This window comes from Oncorhynchus tshawytscha, linkage group LG01, assembly GCF_018296145.1.
Source record: "Oncorhynchus tshawytscha isolate Ot180627B linkage group LG01, Otsh_v2.0, whole genome shotgun sequence".
NCBI lineage: Eukaryota > Metazoa > Chordata > Actinopteri > Salmoniformes > Salmonidae > Oncorhynchus > Oncorhynchus tshawytscha.
This window is the reverse complement of record NC_056429.1, coordinates 38,440,164-38,459,313: the sequence shown is the minus strand read 5'-3', so window position 1 is coordinate 38,459,313 and position 19,150 is coordinate 38,440,164. Positions and strand designations below refer to the sequence as shown.

At 43.1% G+C, this 19,150-nt stretch overlaps 1 protein-coding gene across 6 annotated transcripts in view; it reads right to left on the bottom strand.

Annotated features, from left to right (window-relative positions):
- Positions 1 to 4,103: 4,103 nt before the first annotated feature.
- LOC112250426 (dynein axonemal intermediate chain 3) overlaps positions 4,104 to 19,150 on the bottom strand; it is a 37,080-nt gene continuing 22,033 nt past the window's right edge. For 3 of the 6 annotated variants that reach the window (XM_024420570.2, XM_024420560.2, XM_042321101.1), the window contains one exon: positions 4,104 to 5,640. In XM_024420570.2, coding sequence (XP_024276338.1) covers positions 5,240 to 5,640 — 401 coding nt within the window. In that variant the 3' untranslated portion in view covers positions 4,104 to 5,239. Of the gene's footprint in view, positions 5,641 to 17,622; positions 17,681 to 18,116; positions 18,975 to 19,150 lie in introns of those variants that run through there. The other 3 variants (XR_002953527.2, XM_024420579.2, XR_002953526.2) reach the window with 3 other exon arrangements.

The window sequence follows — 19,150 nt, the reverse complement described above, 5'->3', positions numbered from 1 at the left end:
GTTCAGAAGTCTTATGGCTTGGGGGTAAAAACTGTTGAGAAACCTTGGTCCTAGACTTGGCACTCCGGTACCGCTTGTTATGTTTGGAGGAAAAGGGGGATGCTTGCAAGCCGAAGAACACCAACCCAACCATGAAGCACAGGGGGTGACAGTATCATGTTGTGGGGGTGCTTTGCTGCAGGAGGGACAGGTGCACTTCACAAAATAGATGGCAAAAAATAGATTCCTCATGAGGAGGAAAATGTGCAAATATTGAAGCCACATCAAGACATCAGTCAGGAAGTTAAAGCTTGGTCACAAATGAGTCTTCCAAGTGGACAATAACCCCAAGCATACTTCCAAAGTTGTGGCAAAAGTGCTTAAGGACAACAAAGTCAAGGTATTGGAGTGTCCATCACAAAGCCCTGACCTCAATCCTATAGAAAATTTGTGGGTACAACTGAAAAAGTGTGCGAGCAAGGAGGCCTACAAACCTGACTCAGTTACACCAGCTCTGTCAGGAGGAATTGGCCAAAGTTCACCCAACTTATTGTGGGAAGCTTGTGGAAGGCTACCCGAAACATTTGACCCAAGTTAAACAATTTAAAAGGCAATGCTAACAAATACTAATTGAGTGTATGTAAACTTCTGACCCACTGGGAATGTGATGAAAGAAATAAAAGCTGATCCTAACTGACTTAAGACAGGGAACATGAGGATTTAAGGTCAGGAATTGTGAAAAACTGAGTTTAATGTATTTGGCTAAGGTGTATGTAAACTTCCGACTTCAACTGTATGTAAATTTGATATTAAATGTTTTTATTTTGAATAAATTGGCAACAATTTCTAAAAACCTGTTTTTGCTTTGTCATTATGGGGTATTGTGTGTAGACTGATGAGGGAAAAACAATTTAATCAATTTTAGAGTAAGGCTGTAATGTAACCACCAAGGGGTCTGAATACTTTCTGAATGCACTATATTCATGTGTAGACATTTACAAATAATATATGGGGGATTGGACATGATGCAGACAATAACATAAATGTAAGCTACAATATTGAAGCTGATCTACCCCCCCCCCCCACAAAAAAACAACATTTTTAAATCATCAGCCTGCAGTAGAGCATGCTGGGAATTATGATAATTGTAAGATCGTGCCTAACTTCTTCAGACATTTTTTTTATAAATCAGGGCAAAAACGTTGCTGTGTCCACTCCGCATTAGCTTAAAATGGTTACCTCATTCAGATAACGAGTAAATCTACCTTGTTTCGTATTCTGCCTGCTGGCTGGCAGAGACTCACTCCAGACTGTCAGTTGTCACTTCACTTTTAAGAGCATGAGGGCGAGGGCGTGTGGCCGCAGCATAGATGCATAAAGACTTCGGATCCGCAATGTGATTGGTCAACAATCTAACACATCTAGGGTGTATTCAGCTTTTAACACATTAATTGCAGGAATTGACACAAAACATTAATACAAATCATGTTGTGCCAATGCAGTGGTTGTGTTAAAAGTAACACAGCAAGTGTCATCCCTAAACAGATACACAGATGTGTTAAAAAAAAACTGTTATGAATTGTTTAGGCCCTGCAATCTATGGGGGGCGGGTGGAAACGAGACCCGTAACAACTCATGCAAATTATACCAGTGAAAAGGAACAGTGAGAACAAAAAAACAGACAACTTAAATCTACCGTCAAACACTCAGGATTTATTTTTAAAACACACGGTAAAGGGGGGCGGGAAAAAGGGGCGGAGCTGGACCCAAGGAAAGAAACAAATATCCAAAAACACCACTAAGCTAGACTAGCCTACTTCAATACAGCTAACTACCTAACCAATAAAATACAGCGGGTGGTCCGCCCAGTTCTAACTAGGGTATTTAGACAAAGTATTCCTACGTGTAATGTAGGCCCATGGGCAACTTGACTTGGTACCCCCTTTTCCCACCATCAACAAAAAGTGTCAACCACCATAACAAAACAATACTCACAGGATAACAGACAACGTGCCATGTAGTTGCAAAAACAAAAGCGAGCTCTCTGCATACAAAGAGAGAGGGAGAGAGACCTGGGGAAAACAACTGAATGGGTTTTTAAACCAAGGGAAAGGGGATGTGATTGGGAATTGGAAACAGGAGGGGGGGTGTCTTCAGATTGATGACTGATTGAGGAATGATGATTGTCACCTGTGAGGGGAGAAGGAGAGAAAAGAAATACACACACACAGAGGATACACACTCAAGATACCTGTATCCGTAACAATAACACATATTTTTTAAGAGTGCAGGTTGCGGGCCCTACTGTTTTTGATAATGAGTATTGCCTAACCGAGACAGTCTTTCCTGAGACATTGTGTATTATATGTCCATTGCGCTGCACACAATTTAAAGTTAGTCTTGAATGATGCATGCCAAGATATACCAGAGGGATTTTTGATATTGCAACCACACAACTCAAACGCCGATTCACCAGTATGAACAAAATTGTCCACTAAAGATGATAAGCTGTTTGCATCTGCCAATTTACTGGCTGTCCAGTATCCAGACGACCTGTCCCTAGAGCTTCCTATAGGCCTACAGTTAATCTCTTTCCATAATGTGTTAAGGCCGTCAATTAAGGAGAATGACAGGCTCAACTAAAGATGTTGCAGAACTGCTGTATCTTAAGCACCACTCACTTCTGCCCATTTTCCCCGATGTTGCCATGGCAACCACGCTGTTTTTACCATTCCTGTAACTGTCATTTCCTATAATAAAACTCAAAGAATTACCTAGGAAGCATTAGGCTCTTGGTCTGATATGCACTTTGGAAGACCTGAGTAAACTCCACTCACTGCACTGGCGTTGTTTATGAATTACTTTTTGGAGGGTTACTGTCAAAATGATGTATTACATAAATAAAAAATAGACGTATGACAGATACATGATTACCCAGAGCTGTGAGAGTGTACGGTACTGTATGCCAGTGCACTCTAGGCGGCTCGCATTCCACGCCCGGTTCCAAGCCACTTTTATTTACAGGGTCAGTGATCAGTTAAGTATATTCTCAGAAGTCTAGAATAGGGATTATTATACGTTGCATTAAGTATTATTTACGAAGAAAATAAGTATCATTGACAAAGAAAATTGATTTACATATTAAAATCTCTCTCTGTCACCTGTCACTGCTCAGAGATGCGGAACTGGTGATCCCGCAGTTCCAGTTCGGCTTAGCAAAAGTTGGTCAGTGGTCAACTCAGTCTATTTTTAGAAGTCTAGAATAGGATTGCATGAAATCAAATCAAAGTTTATTGGTCACGTACACAGTTTAGTAGATGCTATAGCGTGTGCAACGAAATGTTTATGTTACTAGTACGTTAAGTTTGCATTACTTAAAAGGTTTATGTGGTACTGACTCAAACCTAAAGATGAAGTCACATCTACTCTATTTTTTGAAGTTATGATAACATTTTTTTCCCAGCATGTTCTACTGCAGGTCGATTTTTCTTGGAATTGTTTTTAATATCTGTGTTTTTGCATGTAAATTGAGTTGTTGATTGATTCATCTGATGCCGCACAAAAATAAATACAGAAATGGTTGCTGCAGTTTAAATGGCTGTGGTAGTCTCCTCACACTATTCCCAACCCTGCCAGTCAATATGAATGCAGATTGCAGGTGAAATGTGACTTGCAGGTAGAGGTATATTTTCCCAGGTTTTCCAGAACTCCTTCAAGCAGGATTTTAGTTTTTATTTATTTACCCCATTTTTCTCCCCAATTTCGTGGTATCAAATTGTTAGTAGTTACTGTCTTGTCTCATCGCTACAACTCCCATATGGGCTCGGGAGAGACGAAGGTCGAGAGCCATGTGTCCTCTGAAACACAACCCAACCAAGCCACACTGCTTCTTAACCCGGACAGACGCCAGCCGCACCAATGTGTATCAAATTGTTATTAGTTACTGTCTTGTCTCATCGCTACAACTCCCGTATGGGCTCGGGAGAGACGAAGGTCGAGAGCCATGCGTCCTCCGAAACACAACCCAACCAAGCCACACTGCTTCTTAACCCGGACAGGCGCCAGCCTCACCAATGTGTCGGAGCTGGCCGCTCTGTCGCGGCCGGCTGCGACAGAGCCTGGGCTCGACCCCAGAGTCTCTGGTGGCACAGCTAGCACTGCAATGCAGTGCTTTAGACTACTGCGCCACCTGGGAGGCCTCAAGCACGATTTTTTGGGAAAGTTAACAGAGTTTTGCAACACTACTTGCAGGCCAGATGTGGCCTGTAAACCATGATTTTCAGTCCACTGTATTAGGCCTCAAAATAAGGACCATATCAATTATAATGATCACAATCACCTAGAAACTCACTTGAAGGCCACAGGACTGAATTTTTTTTATTCAACAACTATCTCTCCGTCACTAACAAATACAGGCATGGGTGGTAATTCTACAATTGACTCAAAAAGGCTCACTGGGAAATTATATTGAACGTGTGAATTAGTGGGGGTGTATTTTTTTCAAGCTTATACAACTCAAATCTGGACCCCCTACTGGGTCACAGTGACTCTATCGGTTTGAGTAAAGACTAAAAAATCCCTTTAAGTAACTGTACTCAGATATATTAAGTGCAACAGGTTTCCTCAAACGTTTTGAGTAATGACATCACATTGCAGTATGTATACAGTACAAATTAAGTGGGTAAAACAGTATGTAAACATTGTTACGTGACCAGTGTTCAATGGCTCATAGGGCAGCAGTCTCTAAGGTTCAGTTTAGTGTACCAGGTAGTAGCTGGTTAGTGACAGTCTCTAAGGTTCAGTGTAGTGTACCAGGTAGTAGCTGGTTAGTGACAGTCTCTAAGGTTCAGTGTAGTGTACCAGGTAGTAGCTGGTTAGTGACAGTCTCTAAGGTTCAGTGTAGTGTACCAGGTAGTAGCTGGTTAGTGACAGTCTCTAAGGTTCAGTGTAGTGTACCAGGTAGTAGCTGGTTAGTGACAGTCTCTAAGGTTCAGTGTAGTGTACCAGGTAGTAGCTGGTTAGTGACAGTCTCTAAGGTTCAGTTTAGTGTACCAGGTAGTAGCTGGTTAGTGACAGTCTCTAAGGTTCAGTGTAGTGTACCAGGTAGTAGCTGGTTAGTGACAGTCTCTAAGGTTCAGTGTAGTGTACCAGGTAGTAGCTGGTTAGTGACAGTCTCTAAGGTTCAGGGCAGGGTACTGGGCGGAGGCTGACTAGTGATGACTGTTTAACAGTCTGATGGTCTGGAGATAGAAGCTGTTTCTCAGTCTCTCTGTCCAAGCTTTGATGCACATGTACTGTCTCTAGATGGTAGTGGGTCGAACAGACCATGGCTCAGGTGGCTGAGGTCCTTGATGATTTTCTTGGCTTTCCTATGACACCGGGTGCTGTAGAAGTCCTGGAGGGCAGACAGTGTGCCCCCGATGATGCGTTGGGCTGTACCAGTTCCCATACCATGTGATGATACAACCCAACAGAATGCTCTCAATGGTGCATCTGTAGAGAATTGTGAGGGTCTTAGGGGCCAAACTTCTTCAGCCTCCTGAGGTTGAAGTAGGCGCTGTAGCGCCATGCTGTCGGTGTGAAGGGACCATTTCAGGTCCTTAGTAATGTGCACACTGAAGAACTTAAAGCTTCTGATGCTCTCCACCGTGGCCCCATCTGCTGTATTAAATACAAAAAAAAATAGAATCAAACTTTATTTGTCACATGCACCGAATACAACAAGTGTAGACCTTAATGTGAAATGCTTACTTTCAAGCCCTTAACCAACAGTGTAGTTCAAGAAGAGTTAAGAAAATATTTACCAATTTTATTAAAAAATTATAAAAAGTAACACAATAAAATGACAATATAAAGGCTATATACAGGGGGTACTGGTACCGAGTCAGTGTGCAGGGGTACATGTTAGTGTGCGGGGGTTACAGGTTAGTCGAGGTAATTGGTAGGGGTGAAGTGACTATGCATAGATAATTAACAGCGAGTAGCAGCAGTGTATAAAACAAATGCATGGGGGGAGGAGTCAATGTAAATTGACTGGTGGCCATTTGATTAATTGTTCAGCAGTCTTATGGCTTGGGGGTAGAAGTTGTTAATGAGCCTTTTGGTCCTAGACTTGGCGCTCCGGTACCGCTTGCCGTGCGGTAGCAGAGAAAACAGTCTATAACTTGGGTGATTGGAGTCTCTGACAAATTTTATGGGCTTTCCTCTGACACCGCCTATTATATAAGTCCTGGATGGCAGGAAGCTTGGCACCAGTGATGTACTGGGCCGTACGCACTACCCTCTGTAGCGCCTTACGGTCAGATGCTGAGCAGTTACCATACCAGGTGGTGATGCAACCGTTCAAGATGCTCTCGATGGTGCAGCTGTAGAACATTTTTGACGATCTGGGGACCCATGCCAAATCTTTTCAGTCTCCTGAGGGGGGAAAGTTTTTGTCGTGCCGTCTTCACGACTGTCTTGGTGTGTTTTGACCATGATAGATCGTTGGAGTTAAGCCTCCATAATGTCTGTGAACCTTAACATTCTCGAAAAACTGCAGCCAGGATAGACATTCCAAACATGCAGTGTCCTTCAATAGGACGACTATTAATCACATTTTACCCAAAGTCCTGCTTCCTTCTGATGTGTTTCTTGTCTGGTCTATTCTTCCTGCGGGTGGCAGCCCTGTTACTTGGAAGCTCATCTGAAGCCTGTAGAGCATATCTCTGATAAATCCCTGACAGATTCCTCTGGTAGCTAGCTGTGTTCAGGAGCAGGGTGGTGAGATGAGAGGAGGAAGAGAGGATGAGTGGAGAGGGTGTATAATTAGAGAAAATGAAGAAGATAGGACATAAAAGAGTTGAAAGTGAAGAATGGAGAGAGGGGAGAACAGAGAAGGGGTGTGATGAGTGGGAGAAGAAAGGATGAGAGGAGACAGGGTTATATGGGGAGACGATGAGGACAAGAGGAAAGGGAGAGAGGAAAAAACAGAGAAGCGGCGCTTCTGATCCTGTGGTCGGGGCCTCACACAACATAGAGTACCCCTGCTCGCTGTCTCCAAACTGGCTCCTCAACTATCCCCTGGCCTCTGAGGCTCCGCCACCATTCGTCTGTCACTCAGGACTAGTAAATTTCATTTTAATAAGGCTAATAATTCCGCTTAGCGGAATCACCTCTCTCTCTATCCCTCTCTCTCCTCCTGTCTCTCTCTATGCCCCTCTCTCTCTCCCCTCCCTCTCTTACTCTCTCTCCCTTCTTCAGGAGAGCAATCTCCTTTCAGTGTGAGAACAGTATGAGGATCAGCGTTGGCTTTGGTGGGGATGAAGGAGAAAGCAAAATGAACGGTAAGCTTTAAAATAACCCTTGACAGCTGCGTTGGTCTTTCTCATCGAGATTTGGACCCCTACAATTTGCAAGCGGAACATCTCAACTAGCGTCCGCTTATTCACCACAAATTCTGTCTTCATTCCTTTCTCATACATTTGCCCCTGGCCTGATTGATAAAATATTGGTTGTGGTGATGATTCAATCCTCAGAGGAAGTGCAGTGATATTCCAGATTGCGATGATGACACCACCCAGTCTCCTCTCAAAGTTCTGCTTAAATCGTCTCAGATCAGGTTTCCCAGAGCGCACTGGGACTGTAAGGCAGGCACACACACACACACACACACACACACACCTTCAAATCCCTCCCATTGTGTGCCTCAGCTGTCAGCTTTATGGTGGAGAGAGTAGGCCTAGCCTTTGGTGAAAACTCAACATAGCTTTAAAAAGAGAAAATGAAGGAATCAAGAGGTAACATTCCATTCCAATACCCTGGCCACCTGATCTCTTATGGGTTCAAAAGTCAACTAATGAAATTTACCTCCCATCCCTGAGGGGACTTTAGAGGAAACTTGAGTGATTTATGTGTGTGGCGACATTTGTGATGAAGCAGCAAATTCATGATCAGTCTGTAAAATCAACTTAAGTGTCAAACACTTTACATTACAGTGTTGTTATTACTGTGTAATTGCAGTACAATGTAACCAGTGTTGGCAGAGAGCTAGGTTTAACCAGGATGTGGACATGAAGGTAGGTTTAGGCTTAGGGTTAGGGTTGTGGTTGACGCTAGGGCTAGAGTTGAACCAGGATGTCGACATTAAACTAGGGTTATGGTTGTGGTTGAGGCTAACCTTGGGGTTGAACCGGGATGTGGACATGAAGCCAGGGTTAGGATTTCAACCCTAAGCCTAACCTTAACCACAACCCAAATCCCAACCCTATCTTCATGCCCACATCCTGGTGTAAATCTAACCCTATCCTCAACCCTAACCCTAGCTTAATGTCCACCTCCTGGTTCAATCCTAACCAACCACAACCCAAACCCTAACCCCAGGATGTGGACTAGGATGTGGATATGAAGCTATGGGGGTCGCACAGGGAGGTCTAAATCTCTCTGCAAAAGGTCACTCCACACATTTCACACATGTTCATCTCAGCTCTTAGGCCCAGCTGCAGAGGCTAAAAAATGTTTTTTTAATTTTTATCAGGAATACTTGTCCTTGGAGAAAGTCATACTGAAGGACATGGGTATGCTGTCTGACACGGACAACAAGGTTGACATCTGACATCCTACCCTAACCCACTGTTCAGTCTTACACCTGATAAGACACCCTGTGACCAGCATGGTTGGGGTCAACTCCATTTCAGTTAATTTAATTGGAATTTCAGCTTACTTGCTGAATTGAAATGGAATTGACCCCAACTCTGGTGTCCAGTATTCAGTATGATGTCTGATGCTTTCTGAGACCAGTGGCCCACCACCCAGACAACTCACAAAGTGTCTATTCGATTGAACATGTCATTTGTTACACTCTATATTTTCTATGTACACTATTGAAATCTGGATTTGTTTTCATTAAATTGTTCAGAAAACGGTGTGAATCCTTGTTTTGCTAGTAGGTACATGCAGTGAAGGGAGAGCTTCCTCATAAATAATGAGTGAGCTTTTCACACATACATACATGCACGTGCACACACACGTCTGCATAGCCACGGGAATTAGGGGTGCTGAGGGTGCTGCAGAATAAATAAACGTTTTTATTTTTATTTATTTTTTATCACAAAGTTAGTGATTAGTGCACTAGGCCTTTACTAGTCCTGTATTAGCGGAACCGATATAGACGTCTGTAGCATGGGACAAAAAAGAAAAGCACTGCCTGAACTTTTTATGAGTTTACCCTATGCAGGGGCTGGGTTTGAGATGGACAGTGATGCCTTTGGGAATGAATGGGGTGAGTTTGGTCTGGTTTGTTATGGGGCCACTCTTCCCTGGGGGGGTGAAATAGGGAAACTGAAAAGAGAGGGACAGGGTTACATTTGAGGTCGAGAGTGGGTAAACAGCTCCATAGTCACCAGTGACAGGCGGTGGTTACCATGAAAGAGACTGGAGGTGCCGAGGGAGGGAGGGAGAGCAATGGATGGATTAGGGGAGGGAGGGAGAGGAATAAATGGATTAGGGGAGGGAGGGAGAGCAATGGATGGATTAGGGAAGGGAGGGAGAGCAATGGATGGATTAGGGAAGGGAGGGGATACTGCAAAATGCGGAGGCAGCTAGCCTTTGCCAGGTTGTCACGCCATGGGTCCGATACCATCTCTGAGCGAGCAATAATGAGGGAGAGTGAGAGAACGCAAGATAAATACACAGAGTATGAGAGAAAGCATGGAGAACACCAAGGGAAAGAATGTCGGACAGATGAAATGCCACACAGGTGACTTCACTCTCCATGACTTACTCACACGGACCTGTCAGAGAGAGGAGGTGGAAGGGGTGAGAGGGAGGAGGTGGGGTGAGAGGGCTCAGTGAGGCAGGTGTAGGGGGTCTGAGGGATGGGGCAGGCAGGCATCCATATGTCCCCCGAGCACCAACAAGCGAAGGGTGACAAAGGACCCCTCATATTCCCACCACTCTGTCCCCAATTCTCCCTGGGACCTGATCTGACTGCTGCACTCCCAGGCTGGCTATTGAATGTGCTCCAACATACATATATCTGTGGTTATTACACAGTTATAATCCGTTTTAATGCAGTTATGACACTGTTTTCATAAGTTATAGTTGAGAAGCTCATGAAGGGATACTTGACTAAGCATGCCATACAAGCATACATGGGTTGGCTAGTTGTAGTTTTAGAAAGTATGCTGTGTCAAACTACATTGTTCAACCTACAGTCAAACTAAGAAAGTATGCTGTAGCTGCTACCAAGATGGTCACATGGTAGCCCTCACAGAACAGTAAACAACAACTCTCATAAACCTTTTGAACTCACCATAACCCCCCTCCAGAGAAGGAGAGTATTCATGTTGTCAGATTTTCCTCAGTTGATTTCTTCATCTAAGCATCTAAGCCACAGAGATTTCCCAAACATAAAAATAAGAGATCTGTAACTGCGAGACATCTGAAGAAACTACGGGGGGATGCTTTACTTGCCTGGCCTGGGCTGCATTCCTATTTTATCACAGCTAGCTGCCTCTTGAGCTTTCTCCTCCATATCCTGGGAAACAACGCAACCAGGTGCTAGGCAGGAGGCCTGTAAATCTGATCTGTCAAATGAAGCCATCGGCTGGGGCATTGTGCTGGGCTGGCCATCGCTGCTAGCTGCTCTTAGTGGGGGTGTGGGGGTCTAGGGAAGGGGTAGGGAGGGGGGGGTAGAGGGTTGGGGGCTGGACGGGGAGGTCTACATCTTTCTGTGAAGTCTAAATCTCTCTGCAAACTCCACACATTTCACACATGCTCATCTCAGCTCTTAGGCCCAGCTGCAGAGGCTAAAGAATGTTTTCTAGAGCCCACACACGTAACGCAAACACGTGCACGTCCAGACACACGAACACACCTTTATTTTTACACACGAACATACACTCACTTAACACGTACATTTTTTTACACATGCACGCACACACACCCCTGCTTGGAGTGGATGTGAACACTAAAGCGTCAGTGTGAAACCTCACATGACAGGAAGGCAAATATGAGCAGATGAAAGCAGAGTCCGATGGAGGACGCTGTGCTGTGCTGGTAGGAGGACAGCAGGAGGTCACATAATGTCACAGTGTTGCCATGGACATACTGTCATCAAGAGACTGTTCTTTCTCACACCGCAACAGTGCTATGGTTGAATTTCAAGAGGCCTATTCTTGGCCCAAACCATAGCTTCATGTCCCACATCCCGGGTTCAACCCTAACCTTAACTCTAGTTTCATATCCACAACCCAGTCCGCATACTCATCAGCAGCAGGCCAGGACTAGCAAGTACAAATTCAGTGTATGGTGTGAGTGAGAAAGTGAGAGAGTTATTTCAATAAAGAGCATTTTGAATTTCAATCTTATCAGGGACAGACGAAAGAAAATCAAAACACATTTCTGAAAACAGTAATTACTGTGTTTGTTTTTACATTTTCGAGGTTGGCGTCTTTGTAGCCTAGTCGTAAAAGTATTTGGTCTCGTCGGAATTTAATTTGTGTGTTTGTGTCTCCAACTGAGCGAAAAAACAATGGGTGGACGAGAGAGATTTGTTTGAATTGAAAAGAAATATATTCTCTAGCCCTAAGCTAGTCTTCGATCATCTTGACATTAATTTATGCCATAGCAGTCATTTTGTTCTGTCTATTTGAGAGGAAAGAGAATAAATAAACATAATCTCTGAGCCAAATACGGTATAATTTCTGAATAAAAAGGCTAAACGCAGGTTTCAATCATAATCACTGTCAGCTTCCCTTAGTGCTCTACAATGGCATATGGTTAAGATTAGTAGACATTCCCATTTTGGGGTGGCAAAGATACATTAAGGTACAATTTGGGGGATGATTTAAATTGTGTTCCTTCCTATGAGTTTAGGTTCTATCTCTATGCCATCAGGCTGTTAAACTCATCAAGATTTCACAGTCTCATATCAGAATTAGACGTTCATCCATGTTCCTCAAAAATCTAATTTCGAAGTTGTTCCAAGCGTCAAATATCAAAGTGTTTATGGTTTGTTTATGCATTAACTCCAAGTTTTTAAGGTTAGGGTAAAGTTTAGACATTAACTCTGAATTCTTAAGGTTAGGCATTAACTTTGAATGGCTAAAGTTAGGGTTAAGGTTTGAGACAGGCCTAAAACAAAATCTTGAACAAAATCTTACAACAATCCACAACACCCTAGCAAAACCGAAACCTACTTGAAGGTAACAGCGATTACGGTCGCCCCCTAATGGCCGGTTTCCACGTCATCTCCCGATGTCATCAGACATGGAGGGACGCCGATTACTGACTTGTATCACGGCACCTGCCTGGTTAAACAGCCATCACTAGCTGGCCTTGAACCTTAGAAACTGTCCCTAGCCGGCTATCACCCGGTACTCTACCCTGCGCCTTAGAGACTGACTGTTGCCATAGGTACACAGAGTCATTTAACACTGGTCACGTGAAATAATGTATACATAATGGTTATTGTTCTGAAATAGTTTCTGTAGTTAGATGCAGATAAGATGAGCATTCCTGCAACATTATTCTGTTGAAATTGTATTTTATTTCTGAGAATCTATGCTTATTGATTACTCACTTTATATGTACATACTGTATTCTCAAAATAGCTCATCCTATATAACTACAACTGTACATACCTTTTTCCTACTTATACAGTTCACTCCCCTTGACTTTTTCCACATTTTGTTATGTTACAGCCTTATTCTAAAATGGATGATTAAATTGTTTTTCCCCCCTCTTCAATCTACACACAATACACCATAATGACAAAGCAAAAACAGTACTTCAGAATTTTTTGCAAATGTATAAAAAAAATGTAAACTGAAAAATCTAATTTACATAAGCATTCAGATCCTTGACTCAGTACTTAGTTGAAGCACCTTTGGCAGCAATTACAGCATCGAATCTTCTTGGGTATGATGCTACAAGCTTGGCACACCTGTATTTGGTGTGTTTCTCCCATTCTTCTCTGCAGATCCTCTCAAACTCTGTCGGGTTGGATGGGGAGCGTTGCTGCACAGCTATTTTCAGGTCCCTCCAGAGATGTTAGATCAGGTTCAAGTCTGTGCTCTGGCTGGGCCACTCAAGGATATTCAGAGACTTGTCCCGAAGCCACTCCTGTGTTGTGTTGGCTGTGTGCTTGGGGTCGTTGTTGTCCTGTTGGAAGGTGATTCTTCGCCCAAGTCTGAGGTCCTGAGCGCTCTGGAGCAGGTTTTCATCAATGATCTCTCTATACTTTGCTTCTTTCATCTTTCTGTTGATCCTGACTAGTCTCCCAGTCCCTGCCGCTGATAAACATCCCCACAGCATGATGTTGCCACCACCATCCTTCACTGTAGGGGTGGTGCCATGTTTCCTCCAGATGTGACGCTTGGCATTCAGGCCAAAGAGTTCAATCTTGGTCACATCCGAGCAGAGAATATTGTTTCTCATGGTCTGAGAGTCTTTAGTTGCCTTCTGGCAAAGTCCAAGCAAGCTGTCATGTGACTTTTACTGACGAGTGGCTTCCATCTCTCCAATCTACCATGAAGGCCTGATTGTGTTGTAGAGATGGTTGTCCTTCTGGAAGGTTCTCCCATCTCCACAGAGAACCTCTGGAGCTCTGTCAGTGTGAGCATCGGGTTCTTGGTTACCTCTCTGACCAAGGCCATTTTCCCCCAATTGCTCAGTTTGGAGGCCAGCTCTAGGAAGAGTCTTGGTGGTTCCAAACTTCTTCCATTTAAGAATGATGGAGGCCACTGTGTTCTTGGGGACCTCCAATGCTGCAAAATTTTTATGGTACCCTTCCCCAGATCTGTGCCTCGACACAATCCTGTCTTGGAGCTCTATGGAAAATTCCTTTGACTTCATGTCTTGGTTTTTGCTCTGACATGCAGTGTCAACTGTGGAACCTTATATAGACAGGTATGTACCTTTCTAAATAATGTCCAATCAATTGAATTGACCACAGGTGGACTCCAATCAATTTGTAGAAACATCTCAAGGATGATCAGAGGAAACAGGATGCACCTGAGCTCAATTTCGAGTCTCATAGCAAACGGCCTGAATACTTACGTGCATCTGCGCTCATTGGACTCACTTGGAATCCTTCACATTTTGGTTGCCTTCCCTATGTCTGTCTGTTTCCTCTGTTTCATCTCCGTGTCAGCATTATTGTTGTTTTGTTTTCCCTTGTCCAGACACTGACCGTGTTCTGTTTCATGTCTGTTAATTCATTAAATGTTCGCTCCATGTATTTACTTCTCGTCTCCAAGCGTCTGTCCTTACAGTAATGTAACAAAATGTGGAAAAAGTCAATGCACTCTATAATGTCTATTCTGTCTATATACACCACACATTTATATTTTGGATTCTGACATTGCTCGTTCTGGTATTTCTAAATTTCTTGTTTCTTCTTCTTTTTTCTTACTAATTTAAATGCTTGTGTTTCTAGCTCCAGCAGTGCAGTGAATGTTTAACAGTACAAAAGTAATACACAAAAGAAGAAGAAGAAGAAACAAGAAATGTAGACATTTACTGCACTGCTGTTTAGTGAGTCTGCCAGATAAGAGGCAATAGGGATGGCCAGGGATGTTCTCTTGATGTGTGTGAATTGGACCATTTTCTTGTCCTGCTAAGCTTTCAAAATGTAGTAGTACTTTTGGGTGTCAGGAAAAATGTATGGAGTAAATAGTACATTATTTTCATTAGGAATTTAGTGGAGTAAAAGTTGACAAAAAATATAAATAGTAAAGACTCAATCACCGTATTCTTATCGGCAGACTCAATAGCCTTGGTTTTTCTAATGAAAGCCTCGCCTGGTTCACCAACTACTTTGCAGACAGAGTTCAGTGTGTGAAATCGGGGGGCATGTTGTCCGGACCTCTGGCAGTCTCAAAGGGGGTGCCACAGGGTTCAATTCTTGGGCCGACTCTTTTCTCTGTATATATCAATGATGTCGCTCTTGCTGCGGGCGATTCCCTGATCCACCTCTACGCAGACGACACCATTCTGTATACTTCTGGCCCTTCCTTGGACACTGTGCTAACTAACCTCCAAACGAGCTTCAATGCCATACAACACTCCTTCCGTGGCCTCCAACTGCTCTTAAACGCTAGTAAAACTAAATGCATGCTTTTCAATCGTTCGCTGCCCGCACACGCCCGCCCGACTAACATCACCACCCTGGACGGTTCCTACCTAGAATATGTGGACAACTATAAATACCTAGGTGTCTGGATAAACTGTAAACTCTCCTTCCAGACTCATATTAAACATCTCCAATCAAAAATCAAATCTAGAATCGGCTTTCTATTTCGCAACAAAGCCTCCTTCACTCACGCCGCCAAACTTACCCTAGTAAAACTGACTATCCTACCGATCCTCGACTTTGGCGATGTCATCTACAAAATAGCTTCCAACACTCTACTCAGCAAACTGGATGCAGTCAATCACAGTGCCATCCGTTTTGTTACCAAATCACCTTATACCACCCACCACTGCGACCAGTATGCTCTAGTCGGCTGGCCCTCGCTACATATTCGTCGCCAGACCCCCTGGCTCCAGGTCATCTATAAGTCTATGCTAGGTAAGGCTCCGCCTTATCTCAGTTCACTGGTCACGATAACAACACCCACCCGTAGCACACATTCCAGCAGGTATATCTCACTGATAATCCCCAAAGCCAGCACCTCATTTGGCCGCCGTTCCTTCCAGTTCTCTGCTGCCAGTGACTGGAACGAATTGCAAAAATCGCTGAAGCTGGAGACTTTTATTTCCCTCAACAACTTTAAACATCAACTATCTGAGCAGCTAACCGATTGCTGCAGCTGTACATAGTCCATCTGTAAATAGCCCACCCAATCTAGCTACCTCATCCCCATACTGTTTTCATTTTATTTACTTTTCTGCTCTTTTGCACACCAGTATCTCTACTTGTACATCATCATCTGCTCATGTATCACTCCAGTGTTAATCTGCTAAATTGTAACTATTCGCTCCTATGGCCTATTTATTGCCTACCTCCTCATGCCTTTTGCACACACTGTATATATACTTTCTTTTCTCTACTGTGTCATTGATTTGTTTATTGTGTTATTTGCTTGTTTATTGTTTACTCCATGTGTAACTCTGTGTTGTTGTCTGTGTCACACTGCTTTGCTTTATCTTGGCCAGGTCGCAGTTGCAAATTAGAACTTGTTCTCAACTAGCCTAGCTGGTTAAATATAGGTGAAATAAAATAAATAAAAAATAAAGGTAGAGATGTTATTTATGTTAGAGCAGGGTGAGCTGCACACAGTGTACTCCCTGCTAGGGCACACCACCTCAGTGCTAACAGTATAACTCTGGTTCATAGGCATATGATTACTGCATACAATAGCTGTAGGATCAGCAGAGGCCTTCAGGGCAGTAAGAGGGAAATAAATTAGGTTACTTACATTGTGTCGTCCAGCGCCCCTGGGATAATGTACATTTGCTGAAGCATTATGACAACTCAGTGACACAACGGTAGTGATTAAATGAGCTGGGCTTGGGTCATTGATAAGTCATTGTCTCAACGCAGCCTCATAATGCTGTGAAAGGATCCCATGCTTCCTTATAATACAAGATTTGTTTCCAGAAAGTATCAACATTGTCAATAAATGTTACACTCACAGATCTGCAACAGTCTCGTAGCCAGTTATGGAAGGCTAAAAGTCTGCGGAAATGTTCAATGCCATGATTTAGGGAGGTTTCATATCTATGTGTCACATTTATTTCACATATATTTTTCATGAGATCATGTTTTCACATGTGTAGTTTCATGTTATGACACGTTGCTTATGACATGTTGCTTCTCATATTAACCAAATAAGATCGCATGTGAAACACGTGAAATTCATGAGGTTTTTCCATAAGGGTAAGGACCATGTTTTCTATATAGTTGTCTAGTGATTTACTTTGAAATCCAAAGTGTAGGAATACAGGTGAAATCAGTTATTGACACAGACATGGCGACGTGGCAGGAAAATCCGAATGCAGTGAACCCAGTTGAAATCCCAGGTGATGACACGTTGAATAACAAAAACAGACAATGTAGTCATACGTGTCAAATATGAAAGGTCAAAACACAATGCTAAAAGCACTGTGTGTGTGTATCATAACTCATTTTTCTTTTCATGTGAAATCATGTGATTTTCCATATGTGAACTCATGTGTTTTTTTACATAAGAGAGGTTACATTCATCATACTTAAGGAATTCTTGATGAAAGCAAAATATATTCAATTTGCAACTCATTTCTTCCCCATTACTCAAAGCTCTAGAGGTTTAGGAGATTGTTGTTAGCTGTTCAAAGTGAGTTAGACAGTGTTAGAAAAAGTACTCAATTGTCCCACTTGAGTAAAAGTAAAGATATCTTAATAGAAAATGACTCAAGTAGGGCATCCTGAGTGGCGCAGTGGTCTAAGAGTTCGAACCCAGGGTGTGTCGTGACCGGTAGTCCCATAAGGCGGTGCACAATTGGCCCAGCGCTGCCTGGGTTAGGGGAGGGTTTGGCCAGAGGGGGATTTACTTGTCTCATTGCGCTCTAGCGACTCCTTGTGGCAGGCTGGGGGCCTGCAGGCTGACTTCAGTCATCAGTTGAACGTTGTTTCCTCCTACACATTGGTGCAGCTGGCATCCAGGTTAAGCGGGCGGGTGTTAAGAAGCGCTGTTTGGTGGGTCATGTTTCAGAGGATGCATGGCTCGACCTTCGCCTTTCCCGAGCCCGTTGGAGAGTTGCAGCGATGAGACAAGATCAAAATTGGGGAGAAAAGGGGGTAAAATACACAAAAAAATAAAGAACATTACTCAAGTAAAAGTAATCCAGTAAAATACTACTTGAGTAAAAGTATTTGGTTTTAAGTAGCAAAAGTAAAAGTATAAATCATTTAAAATTCCTTATATTAAGAAAACCAGAAAGCACCATTCTCTTGTTTTTTTTCATTTACAGATAGCCAGGAACATACTCCAAAACTCAGACATAATTTACAAACAAAGCCTGTGTGCTATGAGTCTGCCAGATCAAAGGCAATAGGGATGACCAGGGATGTTCTCTTGATAATTAGTGAATTGGACCATTTTCTTGCTAAGCATTCAAAATGTAACAAATACTTTTGGGTGTCAGTGAAAATGTATGGAGTAAACTCTTGTCTTTAGGAATATAGTGAAGTAAAAGTCATAAAAAATAAAAAATAGTAAAGTACAGATACTTAAGTAGTACTTTAAAGTATTTTTACTTAAGTACTTTACACCACTCAAGTTAGAGTATATTATATAATGATATTAGGTCAAGTCTAATCTACGGTGACCTTACTGAACAGTCTTCCAGAGTCATTGCCCTTCTCCAACTTCCAGTCTGTGTACACAATCTCCCTGTCCTGGGGGCAAAACATGATAGAAAGAACAACAGAGCTTTTACCTTACTGTGACTAAGCCCCAGGTTGGAGAGTGTATAGTTGGCATATGACGAGATCTGTGACTTGAATTGATTACTTTATGATAGATGCGGGAGAGTATTAACTCCATAACTCAATGAAACTCATTCTTCCTCTAGTAATATGTACTTTTGAGTTTCTTGATATTAGTTTCCCCTTTGAAACCTCCATCCATCCATGTATACAGGAGATATGGGCAAGAGAACCTACAGTACTGTACTTCGGTTCCTGCATAGAACTTGTTGCTGATGTCCTCCAGTGGCTTGAGTTGTTTGGCTGAAGGCACTCTGAGTAGGGCGTACTTTGGAACAACCTCTGATCTCTCTGCATTCAGGTGGGCCCTGTCTGTGAGGTCCAACAGAGGTTATCAGAAGGAGCAGAGAGTGAGCAATGTTGTGAAGTAGTTAAACATCATGGTTAGGGCATTTTTTCCCCAGTAGCTTAGTTTTTGTAGCTTTTTCCCCACTACTCCTGTTCTCTTTATCCTGATCACTGTGAGTGGAGCAGGGCAGTTGACCGCAGTACAGACAGGGTCCTCCTGCAGCTATGTGATGATAGGTGCCAGCTCTGTCATCTGTCCATCAGCAGGAGAGAGGAAGAAGGGAGATGGAGAATATGAGGGTCGGTCCCACCACAACGCCAGCACGATTTGGAGTGCTAACCCCTTTTAAAAATGGTGTGTTTGAGCTACAGACTTCTGCAGCACAAACACGCAGGCTGAGCTAGAGCGGTGTTTGTGATGCAGGGGCG